This window comes from Oncorhynchus nerka, linkage group LG13, assembly GCF_034236695.1.
Source record: "Oncorhynchus nerka isolate Pitt River linkage group LG13, Oner_Uvic_2.0, whole genome shotgun sequence".
In the NCBI taxonomy this organism is placed as follows: domain Eukaryota; kingdom Metazoa; phylum Chordata; class Actinopteri; order Salmoniformes; family Salmonidae; genus Oncorhynchus; species Oncorhynchus nerka.
Window position 1 is genome coordinate 79,100,729 of NC_088408.1, and position 17,935 is coordinate 79,118,663.

General features: G+C 42.5%; 1 protein-coding gene across 1 annotated transcript in view; it reads right to left on the reverse strand.

Annotated features, from left to right (window-relative positions):
* Positions 1-1,453: 1,453 nt before the first annotated feature.
* Positions 1,454-17,935, reverse strand: part of LOC115140595 (uncharacterized) — a 31,360-nt gene continuing 14,878 nt past the window's right edge. The window contains exons 3-7 of the mRNA XM_029678943.2: positions 15,684-15,735; positions 15,004-15,136; positions 11,105-11,259; positions 7,484-7,729; positions 1,454-7,238 (exon numbers count right to left, since the gene is read on the reverse strand). Of these exons, the coding sequence (XP_029534803.1) occupies positions 6,405-7,238; positions 7,484-7,729; positions 11,105-11,259; positions 15,004-15,136; positions 15,684-15,735 (1,420 nt within the window). The 3' untranslated portion in view covers positions 1,454-6,404. The remainder of the gene's footprint in view (positions 7,239-7,483; positions 7,730-11,104; positions 11,260-15,003; positions 15,137-15,683; positions 15,736-17,935) is intronic.

Consider the following 17,935-nt stretch of genomic DNA (forward strand, 5'->3'; position numbering starts at 1 on the left):
AGAATGGCCTGATATACTAATGTTATTCATGAGGCCTTATATATTGAAAAGTAGGAAAAAGATAACTAAGTTGTTAGTAGTGAAGTAGAGTACAGAAAATACGTTTTGTATGCAAGTCATTAGATTCTGTTGCAGTAAAAAAATATACTTTGACAGAAATGCAATGAGATTATTCACTTTGTCATTCGTCATTTTAAATCATCCCTCTTTAATTTAGTAAATTGTGACATTAAATTGACAATGATTTAAGAGGAAAAAGTAGTTTGCTCGAACTGTTAGTGTTTACAAGCAAGTCTATCTTTGAGGTTTTTTATTTATATAATTCAGCTCGCACACATTGAATGTATGAATCACTAATTTGAAGACTTAACCAAGATTACAATTAGGTTGGGATTCAAACAAACACAGATTAACGACCTGTTCACAGCTATAGACTTTTGAAGGCAACTTCCCAAACGTTCATGGAGATCACGTAAGGCCACGGATGTCGGCTCAAGCAGAAATGACCTTTAAAAGTGCATCTGAGCACACTGGTACTTTATCTGCGTTTGTTTGAATCCTGGCACCAAGATGAACTGTAATAAGCACTGCAGAAATGGTGCAGGTTCAACTCTGTCCTGTAACTTCAATGGATATTAAAACATCCATTTAGAAATATCCTTGTGCAATCAATGTGTGTGGAACTCAGGATTGGAGCTGAAACTCTACCTATGTCGCAATATACCCTCATTGGGACTGTTTAGTGGCAATATTCACACGCTCAGACCGACTCTTCTGGGCTGGTATAAAGGGGGGCAAATATGGGCACGCTTTCTGCCAGAGCTCGTGTCTTTATTTGGGATCTTACGGGCTGGATTCAATCCATATTGTGGTAGATCCACGTAAAGATCACTTCCAATTGAGCTGACATATGCAGCGTGTACAGTGAATGCAGTCTCCGTGACCGTGAGACCATTGCCTTTAATTGTCAATCGGATCTTCAGCGCTACGGATTTAATAGAGCCCAAAGTCGCGGTTTCCCTGTTGTGGGTTCACACTGTGGCATTCCTCAGAGGCTCAGGCAATAGCTCAGCACAACCCAGCCAGCCAGCCTATCCCTCCCTACAGCAGCGCTGAACCTTAATTATAACAGGAGGATCTGGGCACCCTAAGCCAACAACAGTGCAAGCCACCGATCAGGAATGGGTGTTAAGGAGGCTTTGGAGGGTGCTTTGCATTCTTAGAGGGAAACGCTGTATTCTAGGGAAAATATTTACTCTGTGAGAAAGTCTGGACCAAGATGCTCTGTACTAACAGTATGGCCAGTCACTATAAAGGCCTTGCCGGGGCAAGTTGAATTCTACCTCATCAGAGCTCCCGAGACGTTCTGAACAATCCGGTCTGTACTTTTGTGTTTTGTGGATTCTAGTAAGTGGGGGACTGACTGGACGGCATTTAGAGTAGCGCTGTTACGTTTTAATGCAGGGGAACACAACTGGTCCTCGGTTGAAAGCGGCTGCTGTTTTTTTTTTTTTTTTGCCTTTGTCAATCGGCGACCAATTTAAAGCTGGGAGTTCAACCAGGTGTATGCACTGCACTCTGATCAATTAGTTAATCTACTTAATAAAGTGGTATTGATTTATCAATATATAGCCAGGTCGCTCTGGATAAGAGCGTCTGCTAAATGACTTAAATGTAATGTAAATGTAATGTATAACTGAAAACCAATGGGACTGTGATTCTTAAGGACTGGAGTTGTGATTCCTAGTTGAATGCCTTTGTGAGCTTTTTGTGCCCCCGGTATTAGCAATGCTAAAATACGTATTATGTATATGGCTCTAACATGTCTGTTCTAGTGCACTAATAACGTTTTGCTAAATGTGTTCCCTCATTGTGTTTAAGATGCATGACTTGCTACTGACCACTTTCAATGGACATCAAATGATCAAAAACTGAAGCAGCAATTTATGTAAACCTTTATTAAAAGTTCTTTGCACAAATTCCCACCAACCCTATTTATTTTCTGTTGCTATGTTTTTCTATAGCTAGTCATATATGCTTACTTCTATTGAAAGGTTAGTTACTGCATTTGTCATTTTTCTTTTTACAATGATCAATTCCCTTTTAGAATTCAATATCAGCCTTAGGAAAACATTTGGATACATTGTTGCAGCTTTGACGTTAATATACTGCATGTGAGCTACATCAGTTTAACACTGGAGGGCATAGAGTAGTAGTGTAAGCATAAACCATCTCCATGGAGCTCTGTGGAACTACTATCATCCACTGCGCCAAGGTTAAGGTTGTTGGACAAAAGGTAAACATACACACAAGCAAGGGGGCGCTATTGCGTTGGAAGTGCTTATGTTTAAGATTTTTATCATTTAATTTTTTTTAAAGAATCAAATGAATTAAATTCCCAGTGCAGCTGTTATCTCAATCAAATAATTCCTGAGTAACAATTAAGTAACTTACTGTAATAGATTCCATTGAAATGGGCAAAAACAAAGCTTTTTAGCAAAAAATGTATTCTCAAGCAAGAATTTAGCTAGGACTGTATGGGAGTAGTTTGCGTGGGGAGGGGAAAACTGAAAACTAGCTGTTATTGGCAGAGAGGTTTGAAACTCCGTTATTGGTCTTTTAACCAAAATATGTCAAGGGATGTCACAATGGAAAGCCGCAACTCCCGCCCATGCAAACCTGCTGATTAGGAAAGTCCTGTCCAGATAGTTTTTTCAACAAGCAGCTATTAGCTCCCGAGTGGCACAGCGGTCTAAGGCACTGCATCTCAGGCATCGCTACAGACCCTGGTTCGATTCCAGGCTGTATCACAAACGGACGTGTTTGGGAGTCCCATGGGGCGGCACATAATGGGCCCAGTGTCGTCAGGGTTTGGCTGGGGTCAGATGTTTTTGTTCTTAACTGACTTGCCTAGTTGAATAAAATTAGGAATAACTCTGTAACAGTGTGATTTTGTTGTTGTTGTCGATCAGTGTAAATTTCATCAACTGTTGTACAATATGAAACAAAACACCAGAAAAACAATTGACTGCGCTGAGCCTTTAACTGGTAGAAAAGTGCTCACAGGAGTTGGGAAATGAACTGGGCTTGGGAAATAAAAACAATGTTTCCGTCCATATTCAATTTTCTCACGTTTTTTAATTATACAGAAGCTGAAAATGTCTTTGTGTGGTAAACAGCAAATATTGATGATGTTTTAAAGGCCCATTGCAGTCAACATTCTGTTTTTCCTGTGTTTTGTATCATATTGTACAACAGCTGATAAAAATAAGGCCTGGATTCAATCTATGAGGATTTTAGCGTTGGCCGACATCCGCATAGCAGATGTTTTGGCGGTGTTGGATGTGTAACTGCGGTATTAGCTGACATTAGTGAGCAGCTGCTCCTATGTGTCACAAACCACTCCCTTCCTTAGTATCCCTACGGCGTTAGAAAGTGTCAGCTCTGTCCATGGTGGAAATAATGACTCTCAAATGTCAAACCATTGATGTGAGGCTAATGCTTGGTTTCATGTTCATTTGGATGGGGGGGATTTATGCCCAGCAGCCAATTCGAGAGTTTGAATTTGTAACGTGGCTGCACGTTTGTCGGATTATAGTTGGGCGTGGTTCCGTTGCATCCAATGTCTGCGAAAAGGTAACGCAATGAGTCGCTTGATTTGACAGCTCGCAGTTCCACCTCAGATTCCGCCAAAATAATGCAAAACGGATGTCAATCTGATTGAATCTAGCACGAACACTGTAAAAGCGCAAACATTTTTTTCAGCATTATTTCCTGATAGTTGCTGGTTGAAAATACAATTTATACAGGACCTTCTAAATCAGCAGGTTTGCATGGGTGGTATTTTGGCTTACCTGGTGACATCACCAGGCGGTGTAGGTAAATAGACCAATAACAAAGTTCCAAAACGCTTTGCTAATAACAGCTCATTTTCATTCCACAAAATGAGTGCCTTTTGCATCCCTTTGATATTTTAAGTAGAAATTGTTCACAAATATTGAATAGAATGTTAATGTTAATGCCTGTTTATATTCAGTGAAGTGCCCTTTAATCTTGACCACATGGAGAATTCAATAAATCAGATTATTTTATACTAATAAGGACTTGTCCCTCGTGCGTTCTCTGTGAGCCCTCTGTGACTTTCAGGGAGATTTTACCCACTTAAACCCAAACTTTCTCAAAGGGTTCTCCATCATTGTGAAGCACTAGTTATTTTGTTGCTTCGACAAAGTAATTTCTGAATATTATTATTTATTTAACGTGATTTGTGATTAATTTGAAGAAAAATGTCCCTCATTTGAAGGTCAACCCTGTTAGGTGAACGGACATCTCGTTTTAATATACAGTTGAAGTGGGAAGTTTACATACACTTAGGTTGGACTAATTCAAACTAGTTTTTCAACCACTCCACAAACTTCTTGTTAACAAACTATAGTTTTGGCAGGTTGGTTAAGACATCTACTTTGTGCATTACACAATACATTTTTCCAACAATTGTTTATAGACAGATTATTTCACTTATTCACTGTATCATAATTCCAGTGGGTCAGAAGTTTACATACACTAAGTTGACTGTGCCTTTAAACAGCTTGGGAAATTCCAGAAAATGTCATGGCTTTAGAAGCTTCTGATAGGCTAATTGACATCATTTGAGTCAATTGGAGGTGTGCCTGTGGATGTATTTCAAGGCCAACCTTCAAACTCAGTGCCTCTTTGCTTGACATCATGGGAAAATAAAAATAAATCAGCCAAGACCTTAGAAAAAAAAAATGTAGACCTCCACAAGTCTGGTTCATCCTTGGGAGCAATTTCCAAACGCCTGAAGGTACCACGTTCATCTGTACAAACAATAGTACGCAAGTATAAACACCATGGGACCACACAGCCATCATAACGCTCAGGAAGGAAACGCGTTCTGTCTCCTAGAGATGAACATACTTTGGAGAGAAAAGTGCAAATCAATCCCAGAACAACAGCAAAGGACCTTGTGAAGATGCTGGAGGAAACAGGTACAAAAGTATCTAGATCCACAGTAAAATGAGTCCTAGATCGACATAACCTGAAAGGCCGCTCAGCAAGGAAGAAGCCACTGCTCCAAAACCACCATAAAAAAGCCAGACTACGGTTTGGAACTGCACATGGGGACAAAGATCGTACTTTTTGGAGAAATGTCCTCTGCTCTGATGAAACAAAAATATAACTTTTTGGCCATATTGACCATCTTTATTTTTGGAGGAAAAAGGGGGATGCTTGCAAGCCGAAGAACACCATCCCAACCATGAAGCACAGGGGTGGCAACATCATGTTGTGGCGGTGCTTTAATGCAGGGACTGGTGCACTTCACAAAATAGATGGCTTCATGAGGATGGAAAATTATGTGGATATATTGAAGCAACATCTCAAGACATCAGTCAGGGAGTTAAAGCTTGGTCACAAATGGGTCTTCCAAATGGACAATGACCCCAAGCATACTTCCAAAGATGTGGCAAAATGGCTTAAGGACAACAAAGTCAAGGTTATTGGAGTGGCCATCACAAAGCCCTGACCTCAATCCTATCGAAAATGTGTGGCCAGAACTGAAAAAACATATGTGAGCAAGGAGGCCTACAAACCTGACTCAGTTACACCAGCTCTGTCAGGAGGAATGGGCCAAAATTCACCCAACTTATTGTGGGAAGGTTGTGGAAGGCTACCCAAAACGTTTGACCCAAGTTAAACGATTTAAAGACAATGCTACCAAATACTAATTGATTGTATGTAAACTTCTGACCCACTGGGAATGTGATAAAATAAATAAAAGCTGAACTATATCATTCTCTCTACTATTACTCTGATATTTCACATTCTTAAAATGAAGTGGTGATCATAACTGACCTAAAACAGGGCATTTTCACTAGGATTAAATGTCAGGAATTGTGAAAAACTGAGTTTAAATGTATTTGGCTAAGGTGTATGGTGTATGTAAAATTCCGACTTCAACTGTACGTACTCTTTAAGACAATGTTAAAATTAGAGGCGAAATCAAAAGGCACCAAATGTGGACAACCCATATCCCCCCCATTAGGCCCCTCACTTAGACCAATCCCAGACAATCTTAACAAAATTCTTGTTTGAGAAATATTTTTTTGCTAAAAAGCTATTTCTGTATATGTTTTAACATTTTATTGGACAACTGTAACAGTAAGGTACTTAATTTTACCCAGAAAGTATTTGATATTGAGATTTTAAAAAGTCTGCATTGGGCCTTTAACTTTATAAAAATATCTATAGTGTGTATGAAAACATCCAGTTTGTCACCATAAAGCAATTGACTTCAAGAATGTAGAAATGCCATATAAAAGTTGATTTCAGTAATCAAAATGTTAGTTTTTGCATTTTACAAAGGTGGCACTAAAAATGGTTTATTATTGCTTTGCTGGGCCAACCCAAGAGTGCATACTTTGTCTGTCCGCTCTCCTGTCACATGGACTGGATGCTGGGCTGTCACTGGTCACATTGCCTGTCACACTGCATGGCACTGTTAATTGGCTGAGGGAAGGCATCTGGATCTGATTGGCTGTGCTGTGCACGAAGGCGGACTCGTTAGTATTGGTGGCTGTGTGTGAGCCAGAGGGGTGAGGGAGAGGGTAAGGACTGGCCCCTCCTGAGGCCTGACTCCCCCATGGCCTCCACTCTGACCTTCCCCTCTGGAGGAGGGGGCCATTGGCTGCGCTCTGGGGGCCAGGGTTGAGGCTTCCGCCGGCGGGCCCCTTTGCCTCGTACACCCCCCGACTCAGTCCATTCAGCATGGAGGAATGCCCCAAGTGCTCAGCCAGGATCAAGGGCTGCCGGTCCTCCTCTTCACAGATGGCAAACACCGGGACACTGACGTGGTCGCTCTCTGCTGGGAAATCACGGCGCTTCCCACCCTGCACCTCTTCCAGCTGCCCCTGCCCAGAGGTACTGTTACTGGGTTGGGACGGGGAGGCCTGGAGGAGGGAGCCCCCGGGGGCCTTGGTGCTGTCTGAGGGACTGGACCCAGAGAGCAGGCCGAAGCAGGGCCCGGTGAAGCGGGAGCGCCGCATGTTGCTAGTGGAGTTTAGGCGGCGCTGCCTCTGGGCGGGCAGGGTGAGGGGATACGAGGCGTTACTCATGGAGGAGTCGGAGGCGTTACTGTCATCCTGGGCCTCCAACTGGGGGTCGGAGAACACTTTCCTGCTGTCATCCCCACGGCATTCTGACACAAAGCCTGACGGGGCCTGGGGGGGAACAACATCTAGTCAGCACATATCTTTCTGCAGTGCAACATGACATTCATTGTTGTTGTTTTTTCAATCTGAGCCGAGTCTTGAAAAATTATTTTGAAATCCACAGAAACATACATTACATGACTGTAACTCACTCCAGGTAAAAGCGTCTGCTAAATAACAAAAATGTAAAGATATACAGTTTATGAAGGTGTGACTATTATTCAACAGCACTGCTGAATGACCAAGCTACTAACGCTGTCCACCAGCTTAGTGAAGGGACTGGTGGAGTTCCAACTGCACCACTTCTTGTGTAACTGGGGCAGTGGAGGGAGGAAGTCCTGGAAGGTGCGGACGCTCCAGGCCCGCGGCCGGGGTCGGGCACAGCTGGCACTGCCATCCTGGGCAGCACGGGTCTCTGTGGGCGAGGCAGCTGGGTCTGGAGAGGGCCAGTCACTGACAGGGCCTGGGCCGGTGTCACTGTGCCTCAGAAACCTCTCCCGCTGTTGATAGGAGGGAGACACAAAAACACAAATCAAATATAATTCAATCAAACCCACCATGCAGTGTCTGTGTTCATGGGGAGTAGTAAACAAACAGAGTTCTTCAATGGAAAAGCATCTGAAAGAGGTTAAATGCTTAAACCCAGTGAACCCGCTGTAGCAATGTTACACAGTGCTTTTTTTTTTACAAACTGCTGCCATCGCAGAAAACGTCTTATTCTGAAAACTGGAAGCACTTACATGTGATTATTTTATAATTTTATTTGACTATAGGAAAATGAGCCACTGTGTGAATACAATGCATATTCGATTGACTTGAGCACTCAGTCAATGGAATTTTCACCACCAGTTGCATCGGAGCGTAAATGAGACATTGGCTAGAGATAGCTGGATAAAAATAGCTGCATAGAATCAGAGGTTGCATTATATTCAAGCACTGACCTGCACCTCAAATCACAGTTGACCTAAAAAGGGCAACAAGCAAACCATTGAATCAGGCATGTATAATCCAAAACAACAACCAAGTGCTGCCTGATAGTGGGTACAGTCAGCAATTCCTACCTCTATGATCCCAAGAACCATACCCACAAAGATTCTCAGAGTAGGAGTGCTGATATAGGATCAGTGTTGTCTTTAAGATCATAATTAATACAATTATATGGACAGGGGGTGGGACCTTATCCAAGATCTGCTCTCCTACTCTGAAGGACAGTTTTCCAAACACAGATTTTTTTATATACTTAACAGTTAACAATATTTCTTAACACTAACTTGTTCCTCATATTGAAGTATTTTTCTTACCTTGTAGTTCCTCTCGTTCTCAAACTGTTCCTCAAATTGTACAATGTTGGCCTACCGGGGAACAGTGGGTTAACTGTCTTGTTCAGGGGCAGAAGGACAGATTTATACCTTGTCAGCTCGGGGATTCAATCCAGAAACCTTTTGGTTACTGGACCAACACTCTAACCACTAGGCTACCTGCCACCCTGGACCCAAAAGTAAGCTCAATGGAGAAACTCCGTGTCCATGGCTAGGCTTAATCTGTGTTCGCAAAACCGCCTCGGAGAGTCTTTACGGTAGGTGTCTCATTGATATAAATGGCAGGTCAGAGGTGAAGGGCCCATCAGTCACAAATCCTCCCTCAGTCAGCTTGGGGGGATAGAGGTTTAAGGGGTTGCTCCTTTCAGAAATAGAAATAATCCTTACTAAGAATCACTAACAGCTCGCTTAGTCTAGACGAGACCCCCCCTCATCATGCACACACACAGGCTAAGATTGTTGCCTGACAAACTAAGTGATATTAGAACAATAACTTATGACTCTGAAGTAATGACTTGAAAAGGATGTTTTTATATATTCCCATTAAAAGTCTGAACATTTACAAACACAGACCATGCACACACACACACACACACACACACACACACACACACACACACACACACACACACACCTGAAGCTGGCTCCCCAGATAATGTATCCATTAGGCTAGGCTGCAGGAAAGCTCACCAGCTCTCTAATATCTGCCAGGTCTGCCTTATGCCAACTCTTATTCCAATAGAGCGTAAGTAAAAATGCTGGGTCATACCCTCTCCTACCCTCAATCTCCTGTCGCTCCGTTTGATACCTCGACTGGATGTCATGTCACCCCTAGAGGAGGTTCTCTGCTACTGCCTGGGTGTCATGCCACCCCTAGAGGAGGTTCTCTGCTTCTGCCTGGGTGTCATGCCACCCTAGAGGAGGTTCTCTGCTACTGCCTGGGTGTCACTCCTAGAGGAGGTTCTCTGCTACTGCCTGCGTGCCACTCCTAGAGGAGGTTCTCTGCTACTGCCTGGGTGTCATGCCACCCTTAGAGGAGGTTCTCTGCTACTGCCTGGGTGTCACTCCTAGAGGAGGTTCTCTGCTACTGCCTGCATGTCACTCCTAGAGGAGGTTCTCTGCTACTGCCTGCGTGTCACTCCTAGTGGAGGTTCTCTGCTACTGCCTGCGTGTCACTCCTAGAGGAGGTTCTCTGCTACTGCCTGCGTGTCACTCCTAGAGGAGGTTCTCTGCTACTGCCTGCGTGTCACTCCTAGTGGAGGTTCTCTGCTACTGCCTGCGTGTCACCCCGAGAGGAGGTTCTCTGCTACTGCCTGCGTGTCACTCCTAGAGGAGGTTCTCTGCTACTACCTGCGTGTCACTGCTAGAGGAGGTTCTCTGCTACTGCCTGGATGTCATGTCACCCCTAGAGGAGGTTCTCTGCTACTCCCTGGGTGTCATGCCACCCCTTGCAGGTTCTCTGCTACTGCCTGGGTGTCATGCCATCCCTAGAGGAGGTTCTCTGCTTCTGCCTGGGTGTCATGCCACCCTAGAGGAGGTTCTCTGCTACTGCCTGGGTGTCACTCCTAGAGGAGGTTCTCTGCTACTGCCTGCGTGTCACTCCTAGAGGAGGTTCTCTGCTACTGCCTGGGTGTCATGCTACCCTTAGAGGAGGTTCTCTGCTACTGCCTGCATGTCACTCCTAGAGGAGGTTCTCTGCTACTGCCTGCGCGTCACTCCTAGAGGAGGTTTTCTGCTACTGCCTGCGTGTCACTCCTAGAGGAGGTTTTCTGCTACTGCCTGCGTGTCACCCCGAGAGGAGGTTCTCTGCTACTGCCTGCATGTCACTCCTAGAGGAGGTTCTCTGCTACTGCCTGCGCGTCACTCCTAGAGGAGGTTTTCTGCTACTGCCTGCGTGTCACTCCTAGAGGAGGTTTTCTGCTACTGCCTGCGTGTCACCCCGAGAGGAGGTTCTCTGCTACTGCCTGCGTGTCACTCCTAGAGGAGGTTCTCTGCTACTGCCTGCGTGTCACCCCGAGAGGAGGTTCTCTGCTACTGCCTGCGTGTCACCCCTAGAGGAGGTTCTCTGCTACTGCCTGCGTGTCACTCCTAGAGGAGGTTCTCTGCTACTGCCTGGGTTTTCACTCCTAGAGGAGGTTCTCTGCTACTGCCTGCGTGTCACTCCTAGAGGAGGTTCTCTGCTACTGCCTGGGTGTCACTCCTAGAGGAGGTTCTCTACTACTGCCTGCGTGTCACTCCTAGAGGAGGTTCTCTGCTACTGCCTGCGTGTCACCCCGAGAGGAGGTTCTCTGCTACTGCCTGCGTGTCACTCCTAGAGGAGAATCTCTGCTACTGCCTGCGTGTCACTCCTAGAGGAGGTTCTCTGCTACTGCCTGCGTGTCACTCCTAGAGGAGGTTCTCTGCTACTGCCTGCATGTCACCCCGAGAGGAGGTTCTCTGCTATTGCCTGCGTGTCACCCCGAGAGGAGGTTCTCTGCTACTGCCTGCGTGTCCCCCCTAGAGGAGGGCACCTTGATTGGTCCTAGCCAGGGTTACCTACCTCGCCTCGCTCCTTACCGTATGGGCCGAGAACAGCAGTCTGCTGCTCGTACTGGGCGCAGATGAAATGATAAACACCTCATCTGTCCCAAAGTCCAGTTCCGTGAGACCATTGGATGAGAGGTCCACTTCAGCATGCTCAGACATATCACCACCAACACTGACCGGGGAACCTGGAAAGGAAAGGAAGGAATAGTTGTTTTTGAATAATTTCGTTGTGACAGATACAATTAAAACATTGCTACATTGAAGGCACAACAGTCAGATGCATTGCACCATCACACCTTAGTTTACGCTAACTTCCACTGCTTTTCCCTAAAAGAGCACTTGAAATGGAATGTTACAGATTGGTCTCCATAGGCTACTGTATATTACTGCACTGTGTACCCAGTACACCGTGTACCCACTGTAGCCACAGTACTTGTCCACTCATATTTCTGTTAACTCAGTGAGTTCCAAAGGTGCTTGCACTCAATCCATGAAAAGGAATAACCCAAGGAGGCCGAGATGCAAAAATAATATACTTCTTTTAATGAATTCTTGAAAGAATACAGAGGGGTGACATTGCAAGGTGCTAAAAATAGAAAAACACTCATGGTGACATGGTTGAACTCAGCGTGAGGAGAAACATGGTGTTCCTAATGCTCTCACGTTATTCAGGTTAAATGTCATGACCTGTAAATCTCTCTGTGGGCTCAGCTACAATGAGAGAGCCTTTGGATTGTTCTGGGATAAACCCTGTGTTACTCCAAAACTAAAGCCATTTTCCATTGAGACTTCTAATGCTGCACTTCCCACCTCCCAATTTAGAGCCATTCTATGGCCGTGATAATGAGAAAATATGTCTACTCATTCAGTCTGTGGTATAATCCTACCAGTTATATTATTTCTATTATTGCTTAGAATCCTACCCGCTCGATTACTGTTTAGAATCCTACCCGCTCTATTATTGTTTAGAATCCTACCAGTTCTATTATTTCTATTACTGTTTAGAATCCTACCAGCTCTATTATTGTTTAGAATCCTACCTGCTCGATTACTGTTTAGAATCCTACCAGCTCTATTATTGTTTAGAATCCTACCTGCTCTATTATTGTTTAGAATCCTACCAGCTCTATTATTGTTTAGAATCCTACCCGCTCTATTATTGTTTAGAATCCTACCAGTTATATTACTTCTATTACTGTTTAGAATCCTACCAACTCTATTATTGTTTAGAATCCTACCAGCTCTATTACTGTTTAGAATCCTACCAGTTATATTATTTCTATTATTGTTTAGAATCATAGCAGCTCTATTACTGTTTAGAATCATACCAGCTCTATTACTGTTTAGAATCATACCAGATCTATTATTTCTATTACTGTTTAGAATCCTACCAGCTCTATTATTGTTTAGAATCCTACCAGTTCTATTATTTCTATTACTGTTTAGAATCCTACCAGCTCTATTACTGTTTAGAATCCTACCAGTTATATTATTTATATTATTGTTTAGAATCCTACCAGCTCTATTATTGTTTAGAATCCTACCAGTTCTATTATTTCTATTACTGTTTAGAATCCTACCAGCTCTATTATTGTTTAGAATCCTACCTGCTCGATTACTGTTTAGAATCCTACCCGCTCTATTATTGTTTAGAATCCTACCAGTTCTATTACTTCTATTACTGTTTAGAATCCTACCAGCTCTATTATTGTTTAGAATCCTACCCGCTCTATTATTGTTTAGAATCCTACCAGCTCTATTATTGTTTAGAATCCTACCCGCTCTATTATTGTTTAGAATCCTACCTGCTCGATTACTGTTTAGAATCCTACCAGCTCTATTATTGTTTAGAATCCTACCCGCTCTATTATTGTTTAGAATCCTACCAGTTCTATTACTTCTATTACTGTTTAGAATCCTACCAGCTCTATTACTGTTTAGAATCCTACCAGCTCTATTATTGTTTAGAATCCTACCAGTTATATTATTTCTATTATTGTTTAGAATCCTACCAGCTCTATTACTGTTTAGAATCCTACCAGTTATATTATTTCTATTATTGTTTAGAATCATAGCAGCTCTATTACTGTTTAGAATCATACCAGCTCTATTACTGTTTAGAATCATACCAGATCTATTATTTCTATTACTGTTTAGAATCCTACCAGCTCTATTATTGTTTAGAATCCTACCAGTTCTATTATTTCTATTACTGTTTAGAATCCTACCAGCTCTATTACTGTTTAGAATCCTACCAGTTATATTATTTATATTATTGTTTAGAATCCTACCAGTTATATTATTTATATTATTGTTTAGAATCCTACCAGTTATATTATTTATATTATTGTTTAGAATCCTACCAGCTCTATTATTGTTTAGAATCCTACCAGTTCTATTATTTCTATTACTGTTTAGAATCCTACCAGCTCTATTATTGTTTAGAATCCTACCTGCTCGATTACTGTTTAGAATCCTACCCGCTCTATTATTGTTTAGAATCCTACCAGTTCTATTACTTCTATTACTGTTTAGAATCCTACCAGCTCTATTATTGTTTAGAATCCTACCCGCTCTATTATTGTTTAGAATCCTACCCGCTCTATTATTGTTTAGAATCCTACCCGCTCGATTACTGTTTAGAATCCTACCAGCTCTATTATTGTTTAGAATCCTACCCGCTCTATTATTGTTTAGAATCCTACCTGCTCGATTACTGTTTAGAATCCTACCAGCTCTATTATTGTTTAGAATCCTACCCGCTCTATTATTGTTTAGAATCCTACCAGTTCTATTACTTCTATTACTGTTTAGAATCCTACCAGCTCTATTACTGTTTAGAATCCTACCAGCTCTATTATTGTTTAGAATCCTACCAGTTATATTATTTCTATTATTGTTTAGAATCATAGCAGCTCTATTACTGTTTAGAATCATACCAGCTCTATTACTGTTTAGAATCATACCAGATCTATTATTTCTATTACTGTTTAGAATCCTACCAGCTCTATTATTGTTTAGAATCCTACCAGTTCTATTATTTCTATTACTGTTTAGAATCCTACCAGCTCTATTACTGTTTAGAATCCTACCAGTTATATTATTTATATTATTGTTTAGAATCCTACCAGTTATATTATTTATATTATTGTTTAGAATCCTACCAGTTCTATTATTGTTTAGAATCCTACCAGTTCTATTATTTCTATTACGGTTTAGAATCCTACCAGATCTACTATTTCTATTGCTGTTTAGAATCTTACCAGCTCTATTATTGTTTAGAATCCTACCAGTTCTATTATTGTTTAGAATCCTACCAGTTATATTATTTCTGTTATTGTTTAGAATCCTACCAGATCTATTACTGTTTAGAATCCTATCAACTCTATTATTGTTTAGAATCCTACAAGTTCTATTACTGTTGAGAATCCTACAAGTTTTATTACTGTTGAGAATCCTACCAGCTCTATTACTGTTTAGAATCCTACCAGCTCTATTATTGTTTAGAATCCTACAAGTTCTATTACTGTTGAGAATCCTACCTGCTCTATTACTGTGTGTTGGAGGTCTGACAGTCAGGCCAAGTGTACAATTTTTCTGTCATAGTTTCACAGCCGAATGAAATAACAGTGTCACAATTACACTGAACATGTAAGTTAGGTTTAGGGGCAGATTAAGTCAGTCAGCCAGGTCGGAACCAAACCAAACACCCCAGCGGTACCCCTCAATCATGGAGATAGAGAGGGGGAGCAGGTCAGGGGGAGCGAGCGGATTCACTAGGCTAGGTGGCTGGAGCACAAGTAGAGGGGAAAACAGGGGAGTGTTAGAGGGAGAGAGAGGAGTGTGTGTGTGTGTGTGCGTGCGTGCGTGCGTGCGTGCGTGCGTGCGTGCGTGCGTGCGCATGCGAATGCGTGCGTGTGCATACCCACCTGTGTGTGTGAGGCTGAGGGAGTGGTTGTTGTCGTTCCCTGCTGTCCTAGGGACCTCCAGGCTGGGCTGATTAGGAGCCACCAGCTGCAGCTCACGGACGTCAGCTCTAGAGTTCTGCACTCCCTCCTGCACCTACAATTTAGAGTCAGCAAGTACTATTACAGCTGCCTACCAGAGCACATACACCAAGGGAGTAGGGCTGCACAGCACTATGAAATACAGACATGAACTAAAGTTGTTTTGATCCATTAATAAAATGTTTTGATAACCAATGGGGTATTATGATCTCATGGCAATAAGATACTAAAAGAGACCAGAACTTGTAGGACTGATTTGCTTCTTTCCTTGTTAGCACACTAAAGTTCAATCCCAAATAGAAGTGTATTAGGGAAGTGTAGTGTAGTGTAGTGTAGTGTGTGTGTGTGTGTGTGTCAGTCAGTCAGTCAGTCAGTCCCCAGTCAGTCTACCTCAGGCTGCCTGCCCTGCGTGGGAGAAGTTGGACAACAACAGCGCCAGGCCAGCGGAGGGTATTTGCATTTGTTCCAGTGGCTGTAGTCTAGAGGATATGAATGAAATGTTCCCTGATTCCAGTCAGAAGCTAGCCTGCAGAGGAATGTCTGGACACACACACACAAACACACACACACACACACACACACAGGGGTCGTTTTCCGTTTACCTCAGAGTTGTTGGATGAGCAAGAGTTGGCTCTTTTCGGACATAGTTTAGGTCTGGAAAACAAAAAAAGAGCCACAACATTGCAGTTATGCATTTCTTGACTGTTTTACATATCTTTGAAAAGCATTATTTACTTTTTGACGACATTCTCTTTCATGCTATTTGTGAAAGCTTTACTGTTATTTAGGGCAACTGTTCTCCAAAATGTTTTACAAAATGAACATATTCCCGCACAATTAGAAACGGGAACTTCACTGAGGTTCTTCCTCAAAACATAAAAAGTCTAGCTAGCTAAATCACGACATAAACAGCCCCATGTTGTTTCTCTAAAGGGCAGCTCCAGCAGCTGAGGGGATTCTGTTCATTAACCAAGATCTAAATGCTTTTGTATACCCATTTCTGGTACAATTAAAAACCATGGCGCCAGGACACGACTAATACAACTCTAACTGCTCTCCAACATGCATGAGGGATTTCTCTAAAGCAGTCATGGCTGTGGAAGTCGTTGCTGTAAATGAGAATGTGTTTTGAGTCAACTTACCAGGTCAAATAAAGGGTTAAATAAAAAAATACATAAAAATATTACGCATGATGGAAATGCCCTTCTTGGCTTCCTGATAATGTTTAATCCGTGTGTTGTTGTACCTGGTAATTAGACTTTCATTTTATTAGAAGTGTGTTTTCAATTTCCCTTTCATTAGCAGCAAGAAGTAAGAACTACACAAATGGGCTTATTGTGCTCAACAGCCACACATAGGTTTTTGAGAATAACCCATTTCTACTGTGTAACCTCTTTCACGGAGATGTACAGTATGTAGCAACGGTATATCATAAAGTATTGTGTGTATGTTTGTTTTTTCAATACAGAATGCTTTCAAGCTGAGAAAAATGTTAAATTGCACAAGTAATAAAAAAACAGTGCTTTTCCTTTGAGTTTAGTTGACTAGATTGAGGGGAATTTTCATAGAGATAGATGTTTTATATGTATGGGAATTGAAACCTTCCTGGAGGGAACTAGAGATGTGAATCAGGCTGGTAGAGTACAGCGGTGATACTCATTTAGTCACCTGGCATGGATAATATTACACCCTGCTAGAACTGGTACTAGCTGCGTGTGCTACTGTTGCCTCCCCATGGGATCGACCAAGAGAACAACCTGTAAATTACACCTTTTGATACTGTATGTTGTTCTTGTTCTATTAAACAACCATGATGGCACCTCGGCAGGACAGAGGCTCACAGCACAGCAGCACAAGGATCTCTGCTCTTCTCGTCTTCCTTCCTTATTCTCCCACTGGCTTTTATATGGCTGCATTTCTCTTCGTCAGTTGGAATCGATGCCAGGTGCTGCACCTTGAACGGCCCTCACCCTCCCTCCGTCTCGTTCCCTCCGTGTCTCGCTCTCCCTCCCCCTCTCTGTAGAATGGTGATAATGCTGCACATCAAGGCAGCTACACCCAAGCCTTTCACTGGGTCTCATCAGGGACCAACCAAGGCCTCCAGCTGAGTCAACGGGCAGGCCATCAGCAGCAGCACACTAGTGGAGGAGGAGGAGGACTGACTGGCAGATTATCCCATTCACGGCTACCATCTCATTCATGGGGGGAGTCTTTGTTACACTGGCCAACATCAAAGACCCAACAGTTGTGCCATCTCCCTTGGAGGGTCATAAAAGGACAATTCTTGCCATTGTGCAGAATGTGCATGGTCTAGTTTATGTTTATGCTTGAGAACTGCATGTCTCAGGTTGTCAGGGAAATATATTTATAACACAAAACGTGTCTGACAAAGGTATCTTTATGACTCATTTCTTTCTGCATGGCTTGTTTTACCTGAAGATGTTGCACAGGTGAACTACAGGGATCATGAAGAGACAATCATTCCCATTGTGCATGGTCTTGTTTATGTTTATGCTTGAGTCAATAGGGAAATCAATCACAAAATGTGTATGACAAAAGAAACATTTTGAATTTCATATTGTATAATAACACAAAATCTGAATAGTTCCATGCCTGATATTACTGTACATTCCTTCTCCTCCTGTAATCCACCTGAAAACTTCCCCTGCGCCCCATACCTTTCCCTGTCTAATGTACCCATGTGGAAGAGCTAGGTTACAGTCAAATTGTGTCATGAAAATCATAATTAATACTACATGTTAAACCACTTATAATGAGTTTACATGGTCCTTGACTGTGTAACATTATGGTCTCCTACCAGTATATTGGGATATTCATGCATTTGTTAACTTTT